General features: G+C 45.7%; 1 protein-coding gene across 5 annotated transcripts in view; it reads left to right on the plus strand.

The window, feature by feature from the left end:
- The window catches only part of SARDH (sarcosine dehydrogenase), a 1,294,294-nt gene that overhangs the window by 103,790 nt on the left and 1,163,498 nt on the right, over window positions 1-27,006 (plus strand). For all 5 annotated transcript variants that reach the window (XM_069609627.1, XM_069609628.1, XM_069609625.1 and 2 more), the window contains exon 3: window positions 26,639-26,817. In XM_069609627.1, the coding sequence (XP_069465728.1) occupies window positions 26,639-26,817 (179 nt within the window). The remainder of the gene's footprint in view (window positions 1-26,638; window positions 26,818-27,006) is intronic.

Raw genomic sequence — 27,006 nt, forward strand, 5'->3', positions numbered from 1 at the left:
CCTGTCATAGATATGGAATACGTCGTCGGACCATCCCATCGAAAGAACGTTACCAAGTAAGAAAGTAACTTGTTCTTCTCCACTGGAATTTTCCCAACTGCACTTAAGCACTCCCTTGTGCACCCTCTACTCAAACCCTCTGACCTGCCAGTCTGGCAAACTACTGCCCTATTTCCATCACTCCTTTCTAGGGCAAACTCCTGGAGAAGTTGGCTATCACTCAGCTAACCCTCCACACTGAATCTAGTGGCTGCTTCCACGACCATCAGTCTGGCTTTAGAGCATACAGATGCACAGAAATTGCTCTTCTGAAGACCATCTCACAAATCTTGACACGCTGTCCTCATTCTCCTTGACCTCTCCTCTGCCTTTGACACGGTTAACCACAACATCCTGATCGCACGTCTCCATGATACCCTGGGAATCACTGGTCAGGCTCTGGTGTGGTTAATCGCCTTTCTCTAGTACCGTCCACCCCAGGTGGAGCTCGGAGCTTTTCTCCCGACTACTGCTCCCTCAACCTGTGGCGTTCCCCAGGGATCTAACCTCTCCCCCCTGGTTCTTCAACGTCTACATGGTTAACTTGGCACGGGTCATTGCCACTTTCACCTCGAACTTCCAGTGTTAGGCGGATGACGCGCAACTATATTTCAGACTACCCTCAGTCGCCTCCTCCTCACTCATATCTGACTGTCTGCTATTCAGTCATGGTGTGCGGCAAATGCCAGTAAGACTGAGATCTTGGGACCCCTGCTCCCGTTTTTCCACTTCCACTCTGGCTGGCCTACCTTGGCCCTGCGCCCGCAACTACATTCGAGGCTAAAAATCTCAGGGGACCTCTTCGACTCCACTCTCTCTTCTGACATCTCAAACTATCAGCTACACCTTCCCAGAGGTACTCTACCTTTTCTCACTTTCCCCAAGTGGCTCACTGTCTCCAGAGCCTTGGTTCTCACTAGGCTGGACTATTGCAACAGCCTCTTCTCAACCTCCCTTCTTCCCCCCTGCGGTCTCTGCATATAATTCAAAACAGAACCGTGAGACTTGGCCTCGAGCACAGGGACCACATCTCTCCAGTGCAGAAATCCCTTCACTGGCCCCCCGTGGCTGCAACAATCCAGTTCAAGACCCTCTGCATTGTCCAAAAGGCTTTCTGGGGCCTGGGACCGACCTACCTACCTGCAACGCGGCCTACCTAAATATTGTCCCTCAGGAGCCTTCCGCTCATCTACCTCCAACCTTCTGCGAGTGAGCCGGTTCTTCAAGCAACGATTTGGACGGAGTCTACCTCTGGAACAGCCGCCCTCCGTCTTGAGTCTGGCCACCTTAAGTTCAGGGAAACTCCTCAAGACTTCCTCTTCTCCTCTTCCTTCGCTCTCCCTCTTCCCTGCTAACCTAGCCCTCTCCACTGGTCCTGGGCATCCCCGCCATTCCCTTATCGCATTTGCCCCAGGACCCTAATCCCACCCACCTTCACAGCACATAGGAATAACCCATAAGAGTGGCATTCACTGCACTTATCCCAATCTCCATCGACTGGGTGCACTTGGACCTCACCCCGTCCCCTGTTACCGTCTATGCACTTCACAATCCAAATGCAACGGCCTGAAGATGGTCCGATTCTGTTCACCCCTGTCCTCTCCCCATAACTCCCACTTGTAAAACTGCAGTATCGTCTACTTGCTGTGTCCCAACTGTTAAATATATTTCACACACTTACTTATTATCATCGTCTCAGAAATTCAAGGGTCCTGAGCGACTGGTTTTTCCCTTCTCCCCAATCCTTCCTTGAGCGCTTTGAAACACTTTCCTGTGAATAGGCTCTATATAAATAAATATATAATGCAACAAAACACACCAGAACTGAAACCAATGGATCTATTTGTTTTCTCCGGTCTGCTGGTCTTTCAGAAAAGCTTGTTACACATAGCTAAGTAATAACATGTCTTCTTTTCAGACTCTTCCCTAAAGGTCTGTGATTTCATCCAGGCAGATAATAATCAAGATTTTCTGGTTTCTGTCAAGTCACCTGCCCTCTGCACTCCAGTAATCCGTAAATAATCTGCACATAGATAAAAGTGGTCATATTTGCAAGATTTTAATGTGTAAAAAGGTACTAGTACGACACTTATCTGGAAGGTTGGGGTGCTAATGTGTTTAATGTTTTTTTAAAACACATGTACCATCCTATTTTGTGTTTTCAGGCATTCCTTTGTTCAGAGTGACCTTAAAATGGTTGTTCTGACCACAATGGCAGCCTACATATTGGTCTGAAATGGTTTAGGCCAGTATAGATCTGTGGACTATGCATACCTTCTCATAGAAGTAGCTTTGGCTAAGTGGCAGTTCTAGTGATGCACCAGAGTGTTTGGTCATATGACATTTGACCCAGCCCCTTTTAGTGATTGGAGGGTTGGCCAAAGGCCGGCCCATTTGTTCAAAAGTATTCCGTTGTCCTGCCGCTGATTCTCTTTCTACTTTGTTTCTGCAACTTGGAGGTGGCTGGTGTGATGTAATAATAACCCCTCACTTAGTTTTGCCAAGTGCAGTGGTTTGGGCATTATTTTTTTTTGCATTGTCCTGCTCTGCTGCATCCTTATATGGGGCCCGTAGGACATTCTCTGACTTTGAACACTAGTTTGGTGTCTCTTCTGGCCTTCCCTGGGGTTGCTCACTGGGGAATCCGCACCTAAGGGGTTAAACTAGCTTACCACCACTAAAGCTGGTGGCCCGCTGACTATTTTCCCATTCATTCCATTGAAACTTTGAACCTGCACTTGCACTCTGCTAAATTGACTCTGGGGTTACTTGCCTTTCCCTGTTGGCCCTCCTTTATTATCTTTTTTGTTCTATCCCTGGTGTAGAGCAGGAGCAAAGCACCCCCACCTCAAGCAATGCTCCCATGTTGCCTATATGCTTGGAACCAGAATGTGTGACCAGAGCAGTACCAGTGAAAGAACGCACATGACAATATGATGGCCATTTGAATGAAATCCCGGAAGATGCATGAAAACTGAGCAAAAGAGCAGATTGGTGACGTTGCATGAAGCAAGACTGACATCCCTGGAAAAGATGCAGATGAGAGAATGCAGGTGTTCTATAAACACGAAGGAAGGAATTTCACAGATGAGCAACATTTCGGGCTTGAGATGAAGATGATCATGTTACAGAAAAGATGAAGACATTAAGTCATTTTACACATGTACCGATGCAAGGTAACGCAAGCAGACAAAGTATTCTTAAGGCTGGCTATATAGTGAATAGATTGCCGTGAGCGCCAAATGTATATGAGCAGATTAACTATGGACGATTCCGCTGCACGTTTTAGCAGAGCTGGACCAGAAAAAGGAAAACTTTTCCAGTGTGTTGCAGTTGAAAGTCAATTCAATTACACAAGTTAATCAAAGAAGGGTGAGTCTTGTCCAGCCCCAAGAAGCCAAGGCTGCTCTGGAATTATCAGACAGCAGCTAAAAACGTGACAAACCATCAGAAGACATCGGAGGTTCATTAAAAAATTGTATTTTAAATACACCAGAGCTCAAAATCATGGTTTGTCACGTGGATGGGTGAAAATGAACAATCATGACGAACTACACGTATGCAAGGAGAAGGAGCATGCACTTACTCCCTCGTCTTCTCCAGAGCAAGCAACATTTCCAAGGCTGAGCTCAAAGCCCTAATTGACATGCAGAGGTGGTGATAGATAATGTGCTAATTGGTGTGAAGCTATGGTCAAGACCAACCTACCAGAACCTGGAGACCAGCCTGCGTGCTGCTGGAGTAGGTGGAAAAGTACTGACAAATGTAAGGGTGCCAACCAATTATAGAGGGCCACGTAGTAAAGGGCCCTATAGTTTGTGTAACCAATGGGACATTGCGTATTTGCTGTTCAAAGTGACCTGTTTGAGGGTAGGGTTTAGTCGCCCCACCTGACATTAGAGACCCTATCACATTCTCAGACAAGTATGGAACGTTTACCTAGATGTTCCCTTGGACCCAATCACTTTCTCCAATAGGTTTTTGTAGTTTTGCCACGCAGGTTGACGTCATTGATGAGTTTTTGCTATAAAAGTATGTTTTTAGATCAAGCATACGTCGTTGATGTCCATTGTAACTCCCTGTTTTAGATCATTGAAATTGAAACCGCTTTTGATTTGCCAACTTCCTGAGTTAGTTTGATTATTGATGTTTGAGTATCTTCTGCATTCCCATCCATCTCAAAGTATTGCTACCTCATCTTAAAGGGCTGGGTCATGAACCCCCAGTTCACTGGATTCCCCTAATGCTTTAGATATTACCATGTGTACTTGTGCATGTATTTTAATATTCTCTCCTCACTACAGCGTCCAATGAACGAGGAGTGTTGTTACAGGCCTTGGGCATTTTCTCCCTGGAAAAATCGTTGGTTTCCCCTATATGGTCAGTGCTAGCCACCAGTCTTGTGCTTTCCATTTATTTTGGGGTTAGGTTGTGTCTTTGGGATTCTCTACAGAATTGTGCAGTCACATAGGGGCATTACTTGCTTAAGGTTTTATGGTTCCTTTAGCCTCTACACCCTCATGTTTTCTGTTGGTGCCTACCTCTGGCAGTGGTCCTGCATATAGACATGGGGGTTAGGCAAGTCCTTTTGTGGTATCCTCTTTTAATAATCTGTATTATTTCTGATTACATAATTGACCTGGTAGTTCCTTGTTAATTTCAGCATATCCTTATTTTCTAGAGATTTGTGAACTAATGATGCCATTGTGACAACCTACTACCCCCTACCTGACAGTTGAGCCTTGTTGCTCTGTCCAAGTTAACTACCTTAATTTGGCTTATCTTTCTTGGTGTGTGTTGGCCTCTCCATTAGTGTTAGTGGCTCTAGCACCCTCAGCAGAGGGTTGTAAAAAAACTGCCTTAACAGTCGATTGGCCAGTTTTAATCTTGAATGAGCTGCACTCGCTCCCTTTTTGGAAGCACAAACCAAATAATATGGGGTGTGATGTTTCTGAAAATTAGACGTGTGTTTTAAAAAAAATATATTTAATTTGTTTCTTCTCAATGTTATTGTAGCGTTTTATCCAATCTGAAATGTCATCCAAAATTTAATGTCTGATTCTTCACTTGGAGTAGCAAACAAAACAAACTGTTTTGCAAAGTTAAATTCGATTTTTGCTAATGCCAAAAATGTCTTGATGTGGGAGGAGCAGAGCTTTTCTGGGTTGCCCTCAGCTGAAGACACAAGTCATCTGCATGCTGGTGGATAGCAGGATTTTGTTTGGAGACCATTTCTCCTTGAGGTGCAAATGTAAAAATGAAATGGGTGAGATTGAACCCTGTAGAATTCCACGCGAGACGAACTAAGGAAGACTGATTTTACTCCAGATTGATACCTTTGAATACTGTGCCATCAAAGCCCATCTGAGAATTAAGAAAACAGAGCAAGACTTTGTGGTGTACTGGTTCAAATGTCACTGTAGTGTTGGGAGGCAGATGTATAAGTCATCCATAGCTTCTGCCCCGCCCATGACCTATTACTGCACAGGTGAGAAACATTACTAAAACAACCATACCACCTTTATCCCAGGCAGGTACAACAAGCCATAGACAATCTAAGCTAAAGATGGCAAATGCAGCCTAGCTAACATTACACCAGTAGCAAGTGCATGCATTAGACATGAAGCATATATGCACCCCACATGAACATTTGTACAGGAAAAATATTGACATAGCAACCACAAGACATGAACCCTAATGGAACCAATGTATAAGCTGAATGTAATGTGAACGACCCACAAATCTAGCTCCCTAACATAGAAACCAGAGTGTAATAGGTGCAAGGGGTCAGAAATGAGAGGCAGACACAGTGGTAATATTCTCAACATTAGCCATCTTATTAACAGAAAGGGGTTTGGATAAAGGCCTGACTTTCACTATCGTAAAGTAAATGTCTCTTCGTTTGAATCTAAAACTAAAGCAGGCTGACCTTGTGTCTAAACTAAATCTGACCCTCACATTATACACAATCAGAGTACAAGGTAAATGTTTTAAATTTTGAACTCCTGAACATACTTCAACCAAAACAATACTTGTGTCCATGGGTTGGATCCCTTCCCCTGGATTATTTCAGGAGAACTGTTCAAAATGTTCTGTTGCAAGAACAGTCTCTTATGTGCAATGGAAATGTCTTTTACCTAATACTTCCTCAGGATAGCAAAACAAATATCACTTACGCAACCCTTGTTGTAATGTAACAAAGAGGATGTCTCTCCTAATCTTTCAGGATGGCAAAACAGAATGGTTAGAATATGGCAAAGGAAAGTCTTTCCTACTTTTCAGGATGGTTAAACCAATGTCTATTCTCCAATTTTGATTAAAGCCTGGCAACAAGGGAAGTCTTTTCAGATTCTCTGGTTGACAAAAGGTTCAATTGAACCAACAACTTAATATGACAGTTTCTCTACAACACACCAGTTTAAAGTGGGTTTCCTGGTATACTCTCCTGCCAGGAAACATCTCAATTGAAAACTCTTGATATCCTGGTTTACTTTCCTGCCAGGAATATCCCCAATTTGGCTCATACAGATCCCCTGGTGTATTCTACTGCCAGGTATCTCTTTCTTTCCAAAAAGTTTTACTACCAGATAACTTTTATCAGGTCTCTCTGCAACATTCACATATTTGGTCGATATTTCAAAATGCTTCCCAAATACTCTTAACATGTTTGCATGTCCTGGGGCCCCCCTACTTGTCTAGGCTGACTCACTGGTTCACTGTGCGGCTGCTAGGAGTTTTCACTGGGAAAGCGTCCCCTTCTCTTTTGGTTCCCGCGTTGGTTCAGAGTCCTTCGCTGCCAGAACCAGCATACCTCTGTAGGACCCCCGTCTCCCCTGCTCGAACCGCACACCGTTCATCTTCACTCCAACAGTGTTCCTCTTCTCTAGTCCCAAACGCTGCCAGCCAGCTACCGGCCGACGTTCTCTGTTCTCCACACAACTCTTCTCCATGAGTTTTCTTCTGCCTCTGGGGTCACTTCCCGTACCACACAATATGCAGCCTTTCTCCTGCTCCGATTTGCCCCAGCTGCAGGTGATCTCTAGGGTTAAATGTCAAGCTGAGCTGATTTGGATCCTGACAACATTGACTCCTTGCTCCTGTTCCTCATCTCAGTACTTGAGGCTTTCTGGTACTTGGAGTCCAAGGAAGTTCCACATTATTTCAAGTTAAATTGTTGGACTGTTTTATGCAGACAGCAATTACCATGAAGATTCGATGCTGCATAACCACATGCCATCAAAGACTCTGGATTTAGGATTTCCTCCTCACAGAAAAGGGAACAATACTGCGTCCCTCCCGGAGGAGTTGCCACCGCCCCCTGGTATTCATCTTGTCCCTCCTGACACCACACCAGGGTCAGGTAGCGATTGCCCTTACCCGGCATATTGGAGGAGACCATCACCGGGAATCTGTGATGGCTCTGCAGGATTCATCACATAGGACAGCCATCTTCTTTAAAAATGGAAGCCACAGCATGATTTTAAATAGACCAAGGCCTCAAGACTTCGAGAGAACTCCAAAGGCTGAATTTACAGAAATACTGAGCTGTGCAGAGCTCAGCCAGTAATTGGGGCAAAGGTTAGAAGAAGACGGGGGGAATATGGGATCAGCAGAACAAAGGCACGAGAACGGTTCCCAGAATACAACCATCCTTTGTTTACAAGGTGCAATAAAATAGAAAGCCAACAAACTCCATGAAGAAGTGTCCCTGCTGGAAATAGAAAAAATGACAAGCAAGTTAAAATGAGCTAAAACCCCAATACATAGGACTGTGACTTAAATTGAATAAGCTCCCAACATGAGACTTAGAATGGAAGAACATTGGCTATTCATTTACAGCCAGCATAAAATAGGACACCTGCAAGACTCCCTAAAAGTACAGACATCACTCGCCTTGCAAGATCGAGGACAAAGTAATTGGCCGCCTCATGGATCGAGGATAGGGATGGTATCTTCTTTAAATGAACAAAGGACGATCCATGGGCCTTGTGGGGGCCCCCGCCCAGCCCCTCTTGTCCCCTGATGTCCTGTCTGGCTCATATCTTCGTACGATGCCAAACTATCAAAATCTCTAGTGTTATGCTGCCCATCGAGTCATGTCCAAACCCCTTAATGAAGAGATGTAGTCTTATATTTATCAAAATAAGGGCGCTCTTGGGCAGAGCCATCAGATATGTTTAGCCCAATTACATGCTTACCCCCTATGTGATCTACATGTAGCCACATCCCTTAACCAATGTCAAGTGTGATATGATGCCATACATGACACTTTCTGGGTACTTAAAGGGTTGTTTTGTATTTGCACTCTGAGAGCCTCAAGATTTTAATGCTTGTATGCTGTCTCTGATTTATTTGGAATGATAATGAAGCTGGGTTTTGCTATGCACTGTGTCCATCTCGTCATTGATTCTAGTTTGGATTGACTCTGATTCCTGTCATAACGGGGACTTTTGGGCCCGTCTTAACATGTGGTTGGCTTGGTGTCATTGGACTGTCAAAGTCCTTGCCATGTCCCCCAAGGACTGCAGTGGTCACCTGTGGAGAGCGGGAACACACACAACCGAGAAGGGTTGACCGGGGCCCCTTTGGAGAAAACCTCTGGTTGTCCCTGCAGGCAGCCCTGTAGCACGTGGATGGTCTGACTGATAGCAGAGACTTGACACCAAAGACCATGAGCAGATCTGTGGATGCAAGTATGACATGGGCATGGCAAAACGGCAGGAGGGGATTATTGTACATTTAGGGATTGTGAAGAGTTAACGGAACAATAAAAGGAAAATGGGGTTAACTTCTGACAAGTGTCAGGAAAGATCATGTGGTAAGCCTCATTATGGGGCAGAAATAAAAGTGGCGGATACCTCGTGGAGGGTGAGATGACGGCCGTATTATATATTGTGTAGTGATTGCTGGTGTGAACCTTGTGTTGTAAGATAGTTAATGCCTTATAGAAGTGTTTTTTTTGTTTTTTGTGGAGGTCTTAAAGTGATGGTGTGGACAGAAGTGTGTGGGGTCCAGAGTGGGGACTGCAGGGCTGCTCAGAGCATGAGTGGCGTTTGTGGTGCCACTCAAAAGAAAGGATGGGTGACATGAGGCATGGTCTCGGAGAGAAGCAGAAGTGTTGAATTGTGGAAAAGCATTGTGGTGTAGGGGTTTTGACAAGGACAAAATGGGTGAATGAGAGTTGGCGAGTATTGGTATGGTGTCGTAAAACATTACGAGGGACACTCCAATTATTCATTATGTAATCATTGCCCCAGTATAAGGACAACATCCTTGACGTCCCACACAGAATGGATTAAAGATACAGCGGGTCAAATGTTTATCCCCTAGCCACAAAAAGGCAGCCATTCAAAGACAGTACTACATTATGTGTGCACATATGCCGCGTATAAGGGAAAGCCGCTATGGAACAGATTAGGTGTTATGGAAAATGTGCACATCAGACCTAGTAGAACCATATACAAAAGAATGGATGCTCAAGCAGCATCATGAATGGTGTAAAACACTCACAGCTGTTCCTCCCCTTCCTTAGAGTGAGGAGCAGTCCTGGCATACACAGGGGTTATACCACTTACATGTATTAAAAGCAGCAGCATGATATACTAACCCCACATATTCACCTTCCGCATATAGCAGTGACGACATTGTAAGTGGAGAGAAAATAAATAACCAACAAACGGTGTCCACACATGTACAATATGATGAGCGTCTTGAGTTGCAAGCCAGGCTAACAGAAGCTGAGAAAGAGGAAGGCAAAAGGACAAAGGGGAGACTGCAATAGTACCAAATGAGTGGGTAGTAATACAGTTGATACTCAAATTGGATGGAAAGGGCCTCCACGAGTCCAAAGAGAAAGCAAAGGAAGTTGGGTGGTGGGGGGGGGGGGAGACCAGAAAGAAGCTAACAGGATGGAGTGCACAGAAGTGAAGGGGGTGGGGGGGGAGGAACGAGCAGAGGGGTAGAGAGAAGTGAACGAAGAGGTAGAAGGGGAGAGAAGACGAGGGAGAAAAGCAGGAGGAGAGGGAGACGGTGAGATGCAGAAAGAAGTAGAGGGAGGTGCTGAAGCAAAGTTGATATCATTAAGGAGCATACACCTCCAGACGAGGAAGGAACGTATCCAGAAACGACCTTACCTTGTCAGAATTGTAACTTGATCTTAACATTTTATACTTTCATTGCTTCCATTTACCGAATGTGAAGATTTTATCGCTTTTTTGCTGCCACGTAGCTCCCCACGTGATTTCCTGCACATATGTGCGGGGGGGGGGAGGAGGAGAGCATGCATTACTGGTGTGCCTGCAGCAAGCCGAACGCGTGCAAATTTGTGCTGGTCTGTAGCAAGGCAGGGCCATAACCCCTGGGCAGTGGATGATAGTGGAAGGTGGTCACAGGAGAGACCAAGTTTGCAGGCCTTTCCACCGTGTTTCCTTCTGGTTTTCTGACGAATGATACACCCTACTCTCCTTTTATTGCCTGCTCTGCTCACCATATGTTAAGATGTTTTTTTTTAATGCATGCCTGTTCTCTGGCAGCACAGTCCCATGACTGCTATGGGCTTTTACATGAATATGGACCAAAGCTTGTGTGCGTGAATGAGACCTGGCTGGGAGACTCTTCTGGTCCTGCAGTGGTCCAACTCCTTCCCCCAAGGTTTAACATCCTCTGTTCGTACTGGGTAGCTGCGCACCCGGGGTGTTCCACGCCCTTGTCACTATGCCATAGTATTTAAATGGTGTTGGTACTTGTTTGCCTTGCATGCTCTCCCACTTCATCTGGCCAAATCTTGCTCATTTACTGCCACCCCCCCCTGGGCTCCGGTTCAAGTTTTTTAAATCTTTTGTGGAATTTATTTCTGAGTTTTGTTTTTTCATGATTCATCTAATTCTTTTGGCAACCATTTTATCTCTGCCATGCTTCAGCTCGCTCTCCCTCAATTGGTGGATAGCCCCACTCATAGGTTGGGCGAAACGCTTGATTTAATGTTTGTATCTGAACTGTGCACCACCATTATTTGCTCCTCCAGTGATCTGGACTGACAATTTCCTTATCCCTTGTGTGAAAATCTTCCTCCCTGCCCTCTGGGCAAAAAATACCTTTGGCTGCTTGCCATAACAGGCATTCTGTTGCCTCTGCCGAAATTGCGGTCTCACTGATAGCCAAACTGTGAAGCCCACCCTATATTGGAGTTGGATTTTGTCTCCCAGGCATGTTTGGCCTCTCCTGAGCCCCTTGCTCCTCTTAAAGCCATGAAACCCAGAACTTGTCACTCTGAACCTTGGTTTAATGACTTCCTTTGGGCACTCTGTCTCAAAAGGAGGAAAGCGGAGCAGAAGTGGCGGTGCACTTCTGGTCCTGAGGACAAGCTCCTCATGCACCATGCCTCCTCTTTGTATTTTTAAAGCAATTCTGCCACTAAATGTGCCATCAGAAACCTGTGTCTCACTGTCTGAACCCTGGGGATCTTTCTCAGGTGGCTGGGGCACAGCCATCGCCCTTGGAGCCAGACCCTAGGGGTGGGCAAGTTTGGGAGGATCACCTGGGTGAGGGGTGTTCGGGGAGTGGCAGTGGGACACCAGATGGCGAGATGGCGTATCCCTTTCCCTGTAACACCTTTACCCATCTTACCAAGTTGGATACTTAAATCAACCCCCCCCCCCCCACCCCCTTCCCAACATGAACACCTTCTCACGGATGGCTCACTGTGAGAGAAAATGGACTAATACCAAAGCTGTATACCTAACATGTCACAATACAAGGGTCAGAAAGGATCAGGCAAATACTGAACATTACACACACCTGACTTCCATCACAATTCCCCCCCCCCCTCCCCCCAACACGGATTAAAGGCAGAGCATGAGAGCACACTCTGAGAAAGGCAAAGCACACCAGTGCCCTTTGACCTTTTCAACTAAGACTTTACACCTTTGAGAATAGAAAATGTAAGACCCGGAATCAAGGCGGAAGAATCCTGCATTGTGTGTTGGAGGTATCCGGTGCTCTACTGCGTCGATAGTCGAGGCGTGGCGAATAATTTGCCGCCGTGGTACTGTTCTTGGCTCCTACAACAAAGCAGCGCCAGTGAAGTTTGCGCAGCCGGTGAGTTGTGGAGAGTGATAACGGACCAGTCTGTGTTGAAGCCAAGGTTGCAAGCGTTGTATTGTGACAACTGAAGAGAACTGTGTATAAATCATGTGAGGCTAGCAATGCGAACACAATTAAACTGCGGATGAGTGATTGAACGTTGAAGCCAAGATACAATACCGTAGACGGTGTTCCGGCACCACGTGGGTGCTCATTCGAAAGTCTGTTGGGTATCCAGCTGAAAGGTGGCAAATGTGAAGAGTGATAAAGAATTGTGAAATACAATTGGTCCTGCAATGGGTCAAGCAAAGCCCTGTGCACATTCAAATATCTGCGATAGTTGATGGAAAAGATATGACATTGGTCTGAGCCTGGCGGAGGGAGATCAGCTAAAAGCTTTTGGTTAAAGCAAATTTGGGTGAAGTCTCATTGGAAATTGGAGTTAGTCCAACATTGTGTTTAAAAGGGATCTGAGCACGACTGAGGGGGATCCGAGATCTGAGCCCGGCTAAGGTGGATCCGGGGTGAACCTTGAGTCACCCGAGGGAGAATATCCTACGAGAAATTGGATGCATAAATAATTTACAAACCTTGTGTTGAGAGGATCTGAGCCCGTCTGAGGTGAATAGTGAATCACCTAAGAAATTGCGTATTTGTGAAAATCTGAAAGAGGAAAAGTACTTATTGTTTGTTGCATCAGGCCCTCTGAATGAAGAGACTTTGAAAGGCAGAGAGTCTTGGGCACGGAAGGGCCTGATGCTAATGATTGAACTGTATCCTCATGCTAGATAAGCCAGAGACTGTACTACGCTTGACTGTACCGCCTTGTACCATGCTGAAAATGTGTGTAAGGGAGGCCAATGGCCTGAACATCCTGACATTTTGTGAACACTTTTTTTTTCTTTTTCGTAACGTTGTTTCTCACACTATTTGAGGATTGGCAATAGGTTTTATAGCGTAGGCCATTTTATTTTGACAAGACGCTACTAAGACTGTTATTATTTGGTCTTGGCTTGCTCCTATCTCTAGATTTAGGATTAGATGAGCATTTTTCAAGCCCTTTTTTAAGTTCAATAAAGACCCTTGAACCCTGGTCACGTGTCTGTCTTACTGTTGATACCATGCCTTCCTTACAGTGCCTACTTCTCGCTTCAGGTTGAAAGCACCCGCGACTGTCTTGGAGAGCCGTTTAGTATTGTACGATTCCTTTCCTCCACACCCCCCTCCCCCCTGAGGCTATTTCCCCCTCTCAATCTGTGTGATTCCTTAGCCCTTTTCTTTGTGGAAAAGATTGAAACTATTTGCAAATGTACCAGTAATCTCCCACTGCTCAGACCTCAGTCTCCCTCTGCCTGTGGTCCTCTTTCTCAGTCTTTTTTCCACTCGGGACATTATGGCAGCCACGACTAAGCTTAGATCTACATCGCCTATTTAATCCTGCATCTCACTACCTTTTTATAGCTGGATTTGATATTACTTCATACCCTGAAGCCCTCTGTGTGGTCAGTGTACTCTTAGGCTGCTTTAGCATTGCAGAGAGGGCATGCTCCACGAAAAGTGGCGCTGCTTCCCATTGTGATACTTGCTGATTTCTCCCCTGCGCAAGCTGCAGCAGTCGGTGCTTGCTCACAAGGGTAGTGTCCTCTCATTACTGGATCTAATTTCCCACTTTAGTATGCTAGTGGCTCGTGTCATAACGTGGTCTTTTGTGGGAGTACAGTAGTCATCACTACATTGGATTTGGAGAACAAAATGTGTCTTAAAGTCTGGGATCCCTAACATGGAAGATGTGCATATTGCTGTCTGGCTCCTCAAGTCCCCCTTGCCGTTTCTTCTGTCTATTGGAGTGTGCCCTCCCCTCTTTGTGCTTCCTGACTGCACTTAAGATGTGTGCTGTTGCACTTTGAAGCATTCGTTGCGCTAGATGGAAGTACCAAGTAAATACTGCGGACCCAATAACCAACACACTCAAGAGATGGTAATATATTGCTTTAATCTCATGAAGTATAGCAGGGTGAATATACATTCATCAGCTTGATTTCATGCCGGATCACACTGTTCGTTCCATCATGCGTAGGTTATATAATGTTAGATGAGTCATCTATGATGTCGTCATGCGTGGCAAACTTCAAAGACCTATCAAGGGTTGGGATTAGATTAAGGGAACAAGTCTACATATAGAATGTGCGTGTTACTCCCTCATTGGTGTTCTCTTCTGTGAGACGCACCCTGTGCTCCTTCTAGTCACATGGTAGGAGGTAATCGCAGCAGAAAATATTGCAGCAGACTAATATTCTGCAACATTGTATGAAAATGTACTTGGCAGGCTATTCGAATTGGTTGGCGACCCAAATCCAACCATGGACATTCGGCTTGTTGTGTTAAGGATTCCAATCGGGCGTCACACACCAGACCAGGACTCTTGCCACTAGCCTAAAATGCGTCGGCTCTTCCTTTGTCTCCCCATTAGGCCATCCTCTTTCATTGGTAGGCCTCATGCCAGTGTCTTCTGTTTGAAGGTTGGCCTTGCCAGTCTGCAGTCTCGGGACATCCAAGGGAGTGTAGGTACAGGGCTATCTTAGCTTCAGGCATAATGAATAGTTCTTGCGAGCTCTTCACCACGCGTTGCAAGACAACGAATTTGCCCATATCGACTGTGCTTTTAACCTTATTTGATTCAACCATTGGTGGGTGCAGTTCTCCTTTTGCCCTTTAGAGACTTGCTCACTATATCCCATATTGACTGGCTTTTAATCTTCCAATATTTGGCATCAGTAAATGTTTGCGTTCCTCCTCATCTTTAGAAATATGTCCTTGCGCATGGTCTGCTCATAGACTCCCTCTGTGCTTTTTCTTCATCTCTCGAAATAGCATCCATGGTTCAAACCAATGTACTCCCCTGTTTTGCTAAGAATATAGAGTGCAGCAAGTTGTGCTCAGCCTACTGAATTTGAATCAATGCAGCTTTAAGCGCCTATTTTAAATCAATCACTATTCTTGTGTAGTTCCTTTAATTTCACTGACAGCCGACATGTGTTTCGACCTAAAGGGGAACCACCGGGGAAGAGACCGTTACAATTGAAATAACGAGAGGCGTGCAACTGTTCGCAACCATAACTGCTAATTGAGGCAATAACGGCGCAGAGCCTTGAACGACCGTATGGTCGAGTCGGCTGTCAGTGAAATAAAACTAAAGGACAATGATGAACTACACAAGAATAGTGATTGATTTACAATAGGTGCTTAACAAAGCTGCATTAATTCAAATTCAGTAGGCTGAACGCAACTTGAAGCACTCTATACTGGTTGAAACCCTTTGATTTGGGTGGTTGAGGCTATACCACTCCGTGAGCACAACACAGGTAGCCTCGTGATTAAACTTCTAACCCTGAAGTCCATAAACCCTCAATTTCTATCCACTTTATTTTGCAAACAAAACAGCTTCTGCATTCTCTCCACGTCTAAGATCCTGGGCTCGTATTTTTAAGGTAACTGTGTTAGTTGACATGAGCTGTTCATCTTGTTCTGATGGTAGTCCTAAATGTTGAATATATACCTCTTAAGCAAGCTCTGTTGTACCTTGCATTTCAGCATATTTAGAGTTATTGACCAAGGGATCACTTCATTGTTCTTTGTATTCGTAGATCCTGCATCACGGGGTACATGATTCTCCTACTGTTACATTGTTATTCTTAAGTATTTTCACATTGTTTCAGCATACGGTTATATATCTTCTTTCAGACGCTCTTTTGCCATCATGACTTTAGTTAACGTGCATCCATGTTGCACCTCATTTTATTCATGGCGGCTTTTCAACAACTCTGCAAGAAGTATCCTTCTTGGTAGGTTTCCACCACAGTTTCAATGTGAGGGTATCTTCTGAATGACTGCCTGAGTGCATATCGTTTTTCATACAGTCGACGTGGTATGGACATGTCGCATCAACTTGTACATGGGTACCCAATTGCACGTTGTCTTATTCCAACAGGGTGGGGATGAGGGGGGGGGGTTTGACTGGAGAGCTGCGTCCACTTGCTCCTGAGGCCTTATGTATGTGCTGTAATCAAATACCCATGTTCTGCAATTATTACAGAGACCTAAAAATTGCTGCATCTGCCTCACTGTTGTAAGATTAGATGCTCTGCGAATTGCTGTCACCATTTCTGGTGTCACCCTCTGCCCCTCCTGTGATATTAACTGTCCATTGTATAGCACCTCTTTCTGACAATGTAATTGTGCATTGTCTACTTTGTACCCTTTCTCTGCTAATGATGTCAACATATGCACTGAGTCATTTCTGCACTGTATCTCTGAATTGCCACTGATCAAAAATGTTAACATACTGTATAATTGTAATTTTCAATTGTACATTGCCTAAATCCATTTTAACAACCCTATTAAATAGGGAAGGTACTCTGCAGTACCCTTGTGGGAGTCAAGCAAGTTTCCACTTTTTATTTCTATATAGAAACAATGTTTATTCCTGTGACTCTGGGAGAAGTGGTATAGAGAAGAAAACATTCTTCAAATCTATTACTGTGATTGGGTAGCTTCAGTGGGAATGCTACATAGAATTGTCACTGGATTTGGAACTGAAGGAAATTCCGCCTCTACGATCTGGTTCAAAGGGCATGCATCCTGTACAAAACATCACAACCTCCCTATTCCTTTTTTACAGGCTACACTGCAGCACTGCACTGTGATTCTGATGGTAATGGAATGCCTTGTTTCACCAGTGCTGAAATTGTCTCATAAATGCCGTCATCCACTTCTCTCGACAAGGGATATTGTTTTGCCCTTGGTAAGATCGCTCCTGTGTAAGCTTTATCTTCACTGCCCCTATCCCTCTGCGTAGCATCACATCATAGGGACTTGTGATCCATAAGACGCTGGGTGCCTTTGCCAAATCTTGCTCGAGAAATGGTGGTGGTGCTTTCTGCAGCATCGCCTTTTTCTGTGGTACTTTCCTGTAGTGTATTGTCAACCAGTACGTGATGCTGATCTCAAACACCACCTCATGATCTGATTGATCATCCTATAATAGCTCATCATTGGTCCCGTCAGTCAACCTGTACCTCTCTCCCACTGCAATCACTGTCCTGCAGGACCGTCCTGTGTCATCTGTCCCATGTAGTGTTATTCTGTCGTCCCTCACTTATACTGCCTCGCGTTATAGTGGGATGACTTCCCCTCAGGTTCATTGTGAAGGGCTTTTACCTACCTATACCTTGGATCCTATTCTCTGGTGGCCAGGGGACGGCCATTGCTGTTGGACCCAGACCCTTGGGGTGGACAAGCGAGGGAGGGTCACTAAGTTGGAAAGTCCTCGGATTGGAATCAAGGAGCCTGAATGGGAGACATGGCACCCCCCCTACCCAACATTTCTTCTGCCTTCATAGGCTATTGTGAATCTTGTCTCGTTACCCCCTTCCCAATTCCAACAGGTATCAAGATAAACGGAGGCATGCGAGAACAAGGAAAAGGGAATTAAATGTATTACCCCATGTTTTACAGCAACACGATTATTCCCATTTTCTTGACCGTACTTTACCAGATTTGCCCACAATCCCTAGGGATCACTACAGCACCCATAATTCCATTTCCCCCACTCGGCCGCCAAAGGTCTAGGACAAAGAAGAACGGGTTGGCAGTCATGAGGATTACCCATAGGAATCGATGGGCAGTGGATTCCTATTGGCATTCTCCAAGGTCAGCCAAAGTCCGGCAGGGCTAGGCAACTACTCCCACCTGACCCAGTTGACTTACGGACAAAGTATAAAAGGTGGACCACACAGGCACCCTCTAAGTGAGCTGAGGATGAAGGAAGGACTGTGAAGACCAGGATGAGAAGGCAACAACTGGGAGAACCCTGGAGGAGGACGGACTGCCAGGACACTGAGCCTGTGAGTACAGGGGATGCTGCAGTGTGGTGATGGAGCCGTACCTCCCGGGAGCCAAAACACCAGCTGCAGTTTACTGGTAGTGTTTAAGCAAGTGCGTGCTACCTGGGTGAGCTACAGAAGCCCAGGTAGCTGAGGGGGCAGGTGGTGAGACCCTGACCTCCAATTGATCCCCTTGAAGGACCCGCCTGCATTGCACCACTAAGGGTGAGAGGTGAAGGCCCAGTGGCTTGAGGGGAACTAAAGCAGGATAACCCATCTGTTTTGACAAGTACATTCCGGACTCTGGGGAAAAGAAATCCCCAAAATTGCCAAAAGGCTGCTGTTGGGAGCTGGTGAAGTGGGAGCAAATTCATGAAATGCATGATGGGACTTGTAGTTCGAGTAGCTGCAAAACAAATGCTTTAGTAAAGACAAGGAACAGCTCTTTGAGTGTTGGCTTAGGTATGCCAGAGGTCTGGTCGTTACTATGAGCTTACCCTTTCAGCTCCCAGAGCCCAACAACCCTGCCCCAGTACAAACTGAGCACTCCGCCAAGGGCAGGTTTGAACTGCCGTTTATTACACAAACCGACAGGATCATCAATCAGAAATTCCCTGAATCACCGCTCCCAAGCCCGTGTCAGGCCATTTTGTTGTCCTCCTGCATCACAATATGCCCCCCCCAATTATTGTATCCACTGGATTACCATTGGCCCTTGCCCTCTGCCATCCACCACTGGATTTCTGCTCTCTGATTGGCTGGAACTGTTCTCCCCATGCCTGGGTCCCAACTTTGTTCTCAGCACTCTCTGCACCTCTTCAAGGTGATGAGAATGACTGTGTTCCCTATGTAACTGTTAGCAGTACCACGTTTGCCTGTTAGAGTGCCCTCATTGTTGTTAACGATTCCATGTTTAACTTCATGTCTGTGTTGCTGCGAACCGCTTGTCTTCCCACTGCAGGTGAATAACCATTGTCTAGCTCAGCCTCACCACGTGGTCGAGGACCACGAAATCAAACTCTTCTGGTCTGCAATTTGAGGATTTATTCAGTTTTTCTGCAGATGGCCTTTGGTCGTTTTAAGTTTGGGATGTGTTGCTTTTCACTGACTTTGGCTGCGAGCCCTGGCTTGCTGTTCTGCGCAGCCTCGTTCTGCTTGCTCTCATCCTGTGGCTTGTGGCCTCATTTGTCCTCTTTATATTTGTACTATGATTTCTACATCTCTATACCATGCTTTGTTTCCTATTTTCCTATTTGTCTATTTGGTTATTTCTTACACGCACCAAGCAGAATAAACTGCATTCAGGCGCAGTTGTTAACTAAAGGTTGGCTTCTAACTGTGAGGAACTGTATTCGCCCTTATTACTTAAATTCACTTAAATAAGAAGGTAAGTTTTTTTTTCTAAAGCCTTCTAATGAGGTGCATGATCGTATGCCTATTGGTAGCTGGTTACACAACTTTGGCCCAAACACAGAAAACCTCCTGTCGCCCTTTGAAGTGCACTTGGCCCGAGGAACGTCCACCAAGAGTTTCTCCTGACCGGAGGTCTCTGGTTGGCTGGTAGTGGTGGATTCTGGTGTTCAAATATCTAGGTGTGAGTCTATAAAAACATTTGTACATGAGGCACGCCACCTTGAATTTAATTTGGTCCTCCACCATAAGCCAATGGAGTGCTCGCCGAGATGTCGAGACATGATCCCTTTTTTTCCAAATGGGCAATTAGCCTGACTACCGCATTCTGAGCCCTCTGGAGTCTCAGCATCTGTTTCACTGGGATCCCTCTCATCAGACTATTACAATAGTCAAGGTGGGAATTAACCAATGCTCCTACAACCACAGAGTGGTTCCCATAGCTTGGTCATATTCGGTCCTTCCAGGCTCCTTATGTGAGCCTGTAGTTCCATAGGATTAGTTGCCATAAGCATCTGCAAGCTTGCTTTGCATCTCTTCATTGGCCTTGCGTTCAGCATATCTGCAATTGGCTAATGAGAAAAATAGCTTTTGACGGCATGTATATGTTTATATCCTAAATCTACAGAGTGGTGTAAGCATGTTCTTCGTGTGTTCACGTGTATGTTTGTGTAACTTTGTGCATGGTTGAGAGGGTACTTCGTGACTAACATTGCTATGTCGTGGTGTCCCTGATGACATCAGTAGATTGGTTTCTCTGCATTAGTCAACGTCATCCATCGAGACATTTGGGTCCATGACCAGTGATGGTGCACCTTTATCCATAAAGACATTGACTGGATAAGGTTGAATGGCTGACTGAGAATATCTCTCTGCATATGTAGCCCTCCTGGGGGCGAGTGCCTTTGTGCATTTTTGACTCTTCGGGCCGTCCTGCTCATGGAGGTGGGGAGGGGCATTCCAGGGACCCTCTCCATTAGGCTGATGCAAACCAGGCTATGATTTGGAAGACCAATGTGCTGGTCAACAATTGGGAAGATCGAGAATAAGCCAGGCAAGATTTCCAAGCTTTCAGGAAGCTGTGAGTGTTCGAAAAGCAGAGCTGAGCGAGCGGATGCAAGAAACCTTCCAGGTGCAAGGAAACAGCCCACGACTCTCCCAGGTGAACGGTAGAGTTGGGGAGGAGCAGAGGAGGCGCTGGTAACGGCCTTGATGTGTGAGGAAAAGCTGAAAGCAAGTCATTTGGCACAATCGGTGAGTTAACAAGAGCAACAAAAATCTGGTTATTGTTACAGAGAAAAATCACTGATTTGAAGGTTCTGCATGTGCTGATAAAACACAAGTGAAGAGGACAATTGTTAAAGGAAACAAAATAGCAGAGTGGTACTGGGCAAGGGAGGTGCACATTCAATTTGTATTTTGTATTTTATTCAATAGTCTCTGTGAAATGTTATGAGCTTTGAAAGATAGTTGAATGAGAGGAAAATGAAATATATTGTGGAATATGCCAAGAGGGCAATAGTCAAGTATAAGAACTTTGGAAAGGGCCAAGAAGTCAAATGAAGGAGAATACGAACTACAAGTACCAATAGGCATTGGTGCTGCAAGAAAGGATTGTGAATTGAAGGAATGTGGGAAGAGAGGTCGAAGTTGTCATGCAAAGGTCTGTAAATTCCTTGCAGTTTCCAAAGTCTTCAAAAGATAACTTGGATAAAATGGTGGTGGAGGGAGGAAACCCCCACGAAAACAGGCTTGAGCCCGGCAGACGGAAGCATGTTCAGAACTATGAGAAATTGAAAGCATATGAATTAAGTATTGATCGCAAGGCGGTTGAAGTCTAAGGAAGTGATTCAACTACCAAAAGTTAAAACCCAGAGGTTGAACTGTACCAGTAACCCAAAGTGTGCAAAACTGGAACTGTGCCATCCACCCATCCTTTACCTATTGAGACTCTAGACCCTGTGGGGTTGTACCTGGGGAAGGGGTTTGGTGCAGAAACAATTCTGATATTTATTTTTGATACTTATTTTCCTTTTTGTATTCCCTTCACACATTTGTTATCCTGAGAAGGAGGGCAAGGTTAGCTTTTCTTAGAATAGGCATTTTTAATTTTGACCAGACAGACTTCGATGCATTTATTGTTTAATGGTCGAGAGTTGGGGCAAGTCGGGAATTCCACCATCCCAACCAAATTCATACATGAGGGTTTTCAAACTTGTATCCATTGTGTCTGTGTCTACTGCTTGATACCATGCCTTCCTCACACTCATCTACTGGAATTTCTGGCCTAAATATGTACTCGTTGGTGTAATCCCCATAGCTTTCCCTCAATTCTTGGGAGCCATGCCTTCAATACTTCCATTCCATATTGCAATAGGTCAATGTCTGCTGGCACCCCCTCTGTACTGTGTGCCCACAATATGCCTGAATAATCTCTTGCGTGTTCATCTAATGAATTCCTGATGTTGAACACACTATCCCTTGGTATGTAAATGAGATGGTCATGTTGAGCTTACTCATGATATCCTTTCCTATTATGTTCACTGATGTCTCTCGAATACAATCGCGGAAAAGCTGAGTCCTGCTCCCCCCACCCCCTATAGAAAGTGAGTTGGTTTGTGAAAGGAACCAAATCCATCACCCCAGAGAATCCCTTCCCATTCATGGCTTTGCCTGACATTTTGGTATCTTCCTTCCCTGATGCAGGATCTAGTTGCCCCTCTGTTCACGAGAAAGGGAAAAGTCTTGTCAACCCTATACGTGTTTCCTCTGCCGTTGTAATCGATAGAACACATCAGGTCTGAACACATCAGGTCTGGGCTGTCCTATTGCAGGTATGACATCCCATTTCCTGTGAATGTGTTGCCCCCACAATGGTCACCCTCCCCCCCCCCCCTCAGATGCCGAATGGGAGCTGATCCTATGGAGTCTGCAGTTGTCACTGTCCCAGCATCCTGCTGTGCTGTTTGTGGTGTCTGCATGGGTCTTTGCATCTGCTGTGTGGATGGTGCCTGTGAGTATGGCTGTACAGGTTGATATGCTTGCATGTATGCATCTTGGGTATGTGCTTGTTGCTGTGTGTGGTCGTGGGTTTAATGGGTCTGCCTGATATGTGGGTTGGTATGGCATCCCCATTCTGTTGCATCCACCCCTGCTTCTGCACACTCAGGAGATGTGTCCTATCTGTCCCCACACCCAACACTGTGGTTGACCCCCATCAGTCTCTGATAGCCCCCTGGGATCCCCTCTGGCCTTTGTTACATTTGATATCCATACCCTCTTCACCTGGGTGTTCCTCCTCTCCCACTTAACCCTTGGTGCATGTCTCAATGCCCGGTTAACCCTCCTCACGTGGATGGCAGTCTGTACCTGGATGGCAGTCTTTACTGCACATGCGGCACACCTGCACCTTCCGCGCTGGTCAACATCGCCCCTTCCGTTGTCTACTTTGATAACTTCTGTACTAGTTTTGCTTCCTCTTGTTTTCTGTCCTCATGCTTTTGCCTTGCAATAAACCTACAATAGTGTACTATAGTGAGCTGAATTTCTGACCACGGTTTGGCCTCCATCCCCACCAGTATCTTAATTTGCTTTTGTACCTGTTCAGGTAGCCCCTGGAACAATATGATAATATAACCCCAATGTTTGAATATATTGAATCAGATCTTTGTCTGCCCTCCATTGTGCGTGCCATTATCATGCTAATATCCAATGTATCTGGGTACTGCACCCTCCGAGTGTGCCACATGGCTGCTTGACAATTATTGAACCATGAACCAGTGTATGCTGTGTTTTGTACTGTTACTCCGGGGTAACCTGCTCTTTTCCATACATTGTCTGCAACCTCTCCAAGAATTGCTGAAAGCAAGCTCTTCATGTCACCTGCTGCTAATGTCATTCCTGATGTCAGTGTCTCTAGCTCATATACCGACTTCCCAACTCTGCCAGTTAGCGAAAGTAGCTTACACCTTAAATTGTCTTTGTCCATCCATCTGCTGCCATGGTATGTATTGAGGTTGCCCCCCTCCTTTCTCTAATAATGGACACTGGGTCAGTCCCACCCTGCCGCTCTATTTCCCCCCCGCCCTCTCATGTCTTTGGTGGTGGTAAACGCCCAAGTCATCTCTCCCTTCCTTCGCCCAGGCAGATCTCTAAGCCTCTGTGTATATGGGGTGATCTTGCCTGTGCTGAGCGATATGTATCTAGAACGCGGTAGCCGTCTCCCCCTCAGTCAAGCCATTGCTTTAGTCTCCCCACACTGTGCTCCTATCCAGGGTTATCCCTTGGGAGAGGTGCGAGGGCCTCTCCCATTAGTCATCCTCGCTCCCCAATAAATCCTAATCGGATCGGACCCAGTGTCCTCATCGGTATTATCAATATTTTCCTGGAAGCTAAGCCTCCTCAATATCGTGCTTCCCTGCTGCTTTCCCCCTGATTGCCCCCACAGCCCCTCAAGGGGAGATCAATCTCATCTTTGTCTATCCGTGAGGTAACCCTGGGGCCCTTATGCTTCTGTCTTGTTCCCCTCTCCTTTGTCTCCCTTTCCTCATTGTCACTAAAACGTGCTAAAGCCATCTTTACTTGTGCTTTGCTTAGAGCGCGTCCCTCCTCCTTGCGTCTGCACTTCCTAAAAGCCGCTCTACTTCTAACTTCTTCTTAATCTGCACTTATCTTTTCCTCTCCTTCTGCCCTTCTCCTCGCTATGTCCTCAAGCTGTCTTCTCGCCTCCCACTCCTCTTGTGCTTCTGCCTTATGTCTCTCGCTGCACGCTTTTGTTCCTTCTCTTCCCTTTCCCGTCTTTCTACTTCTTGCATTTTCACTGCCCATTCTCCTGTCTCCTCTGCGTCTTCCCATCTAGTTTAAGTAATAGCTGTCCGCCTATGCGTTCGCTTGGGGCTATGGGCTCCTGCCCCTCAAGTTTACCCCCTTTTCCCATGTCATTTTCCCTTAACCTTGCATGGATCTCGCTGCGCTCCTTCCCTTCACTGCCTGTGCTCTGCGTTCACAGTTGCCTGCTCTGCCTCGCTTTGCCCCTCCCTTTTACTGTATGCCGGAGGTGCAAAAGTGGGATTGGTATACAATGTCGCTGCTCTTATTCCCTTGTGGGGTATAATCACGGGGACCCCGCTGCTGCTTCTTTGTTGGAGGAGGCGGGAGAGCCGAGGGCAATTCACTTTACGCCTCTCGCTGGTTGCTGCACCAGCTCCCCTTCCTAGTCCTGAAATATCTACCATAACTCAAAAATGGCTATTCATTTGCTTAACTTCTTCCCCTTGTAAGCCTTGTGTATGTACTCACTCGTGTAATTGTTGCTGCACACAATTGGCGCAGCTCCCTTCTTTTGGCCAGGGCTTTTGCTCTTCTACCATGGGAGGGACTTGCACATGTGCTCTAGAGGTGTGTCCCTCATGATTTTATTCGAGTACATTATATATCAATATATACTTGACCCTGAATCGGGATTTCAACACATCTACAGTTCAAATATGCAGTTTTGATGGTCAACACATGTATAACTTCAGTCTGTTTCGCTGGGAACAGCTTCTCTTCTCACCACAAGTAAAGTGGCATTGTCTTGCTCTGCTGGGTCACGTGTGAAGAGACTACAAAACCAAGGTCTTCTGTCTGTAATTATGAGGATTTTATTCTGAATTCTTGCAGGTGGCTTGCTGCCTCGAGAACCATGAATTTTCTTCTTGCCCTTGTCATTGGCTGTGAACACCAACTTGTGCTGCAGGATCCATGTCTCCCCTTCCATGGATCTGCAGCCTTTGTTTCCAGCCTCATTTACTTTAGTCACCGTGCAGGTTCCCTATATGTTTCTATAGCTTCCTAAGTTTTGTTGCAATAAAGCATATGCATGCTTGGCTCTCGTATACTTTGCTGTCTTGCGTTTCTGCTTTGGTGAAAGAATAGGCTCTTGGCATGGCATTTTGTAAGTGTATCCATCCCCTACCTATGTGAGTCGTAACCATGTTTTTCATATCTACAAGTAATAGCAACTAGCGCATGTCTGCATTACAGCATGCATGAGTGCAGATTTGCCTCATGACTAACGCTGCTATATCATGGTGTCTCTAGTGACGGCATCATCACTTGCTCAGTTTTGCTGTTGGGCTACCTGGTCCATTGATGAGATCCCCGTCTCCTCGAACCCATCAACTGCATACGGTTTGAATGTTTGGCTGAGGGAAGATCTCTTGTCATATCTTTGAAATATTGATGGATTTGGTGACTGGCCAAACAACGAGTTACACCTCTCATTCTTCATTCCATGGGTTGACATTCGCATAGGGGGCACAAGGGCCATTCTAGCCACCATCTCTTCAGTTCTTTGCTTTTTAGTCAGGAGTTTTACACATGGATGTGCAGGAAAAGAATCGGAGGAAGGTAAAGGTAGAGAATGGCCAGGAAAGCTTCTCCTTTAATTCCGTTTCCTCAGAGTTTCGTCCTGAATAATCGAGGGATAATAATAATGTGGTGCAGTGCCAGTTGGACAAAGTTATTCTTGCTGTGCTTCTACACAAGCAACGGGACCAAAATAATAGTCTTGTGTGGTCTGGTTGGAGGGGGGGGGGGTGTTTTTGGGTGTTGTTCCTCAGTCACAGATTTATTTTGGCCCCTGCACTTCATCAATGTCCACTGGTAGTGTTTTTCTCATTTTAAGTTTGTCATTGAACCCTGTTACAGGGGGGGTTGCAGGCTACTGTTCAGTTTTGGGCAACCACTGAAAAGGGTCTGTAGTTAAAGTTTAATCCCCAAGGCCTCTTGCTGGTCATTGATCAGTTGGCTCAGGAGAAAGGTGGTTCTTCTAGCCCTTATGTATGGAGCTTTCTTGCCAGTTGTCTATGGCTTCAACAACACCACAATCCGAAGAATGTTTTTATTAATGGATAATATGATTTTTCTTATGATGGTGTCTGCAGGTTGGTCATACTACTGGGTTTTTCTTTCGGGTCCCTCGTGCTCCCATAGGCTTCCTCCACTCTAGTCCAGGCTTCCCATCCAATGTGATCTACAGACTAGAGAGTGGTAAACCTATTGTCTAAGCTTCAGGTGTGGCCGTTTCCCTCCACCCCCTTCAGCAGGATCTTTTACACCTTTTCACAATCTCTTTCTCTCTCCCCCTTGCATCTTGTCCAGGGTCAGTGGTGTTAAGGGAAGAATGGGTTACTGCCCACAGCTTCAACACAAATTCAACTGGACATACACTCCATTTCTTCTAGGTCTCCTCTGGCAGCTGCGTCCCAGTGATGTAGAAGTGGAGCTGTTGGCCCACACAAGGAATGTGGTCAGTCGGGACCTGGAGGAGGAGACTGGACTCCACACCGGCTGGATCCAAAATGGTGGCCTCTTCATTGCCTCCAACAGGACGCGACTGGATGAGTACAAAAGGCTGATGTCAGTAAGTGAACACTGAAGTGCTTTTAGATGATTATTCTGCATATCTTTATTTTAAAGGTTCCACTCTAGTGCCTGGGAAGCAGACTATTATTGCACCTCTTACATCAAACATTGTAAATAGCACCACGTATAATCCTAGACCACTCTTAGCCTGGAGCTGCTCGAGCAATCGGATGGCCCCTAAGCAGGG

The sequence above is a fragment of the Ambystoma mexicanum genome, chromosome 8 (assembly GCF_040938575.1).
Source record: "Ambystoma mexicanum isolate Mex_15411 chromosome 8, UKY_AmexF1_1, whole genome shotgun sequence".
Taxonomy (NCBI): domain Eukaryota; kingdom Metazoa; phylum Chordata; class Amphibia; order Caudata; family Ambystomatidae; genus Ambystoma; species Ambystoma mexicanum.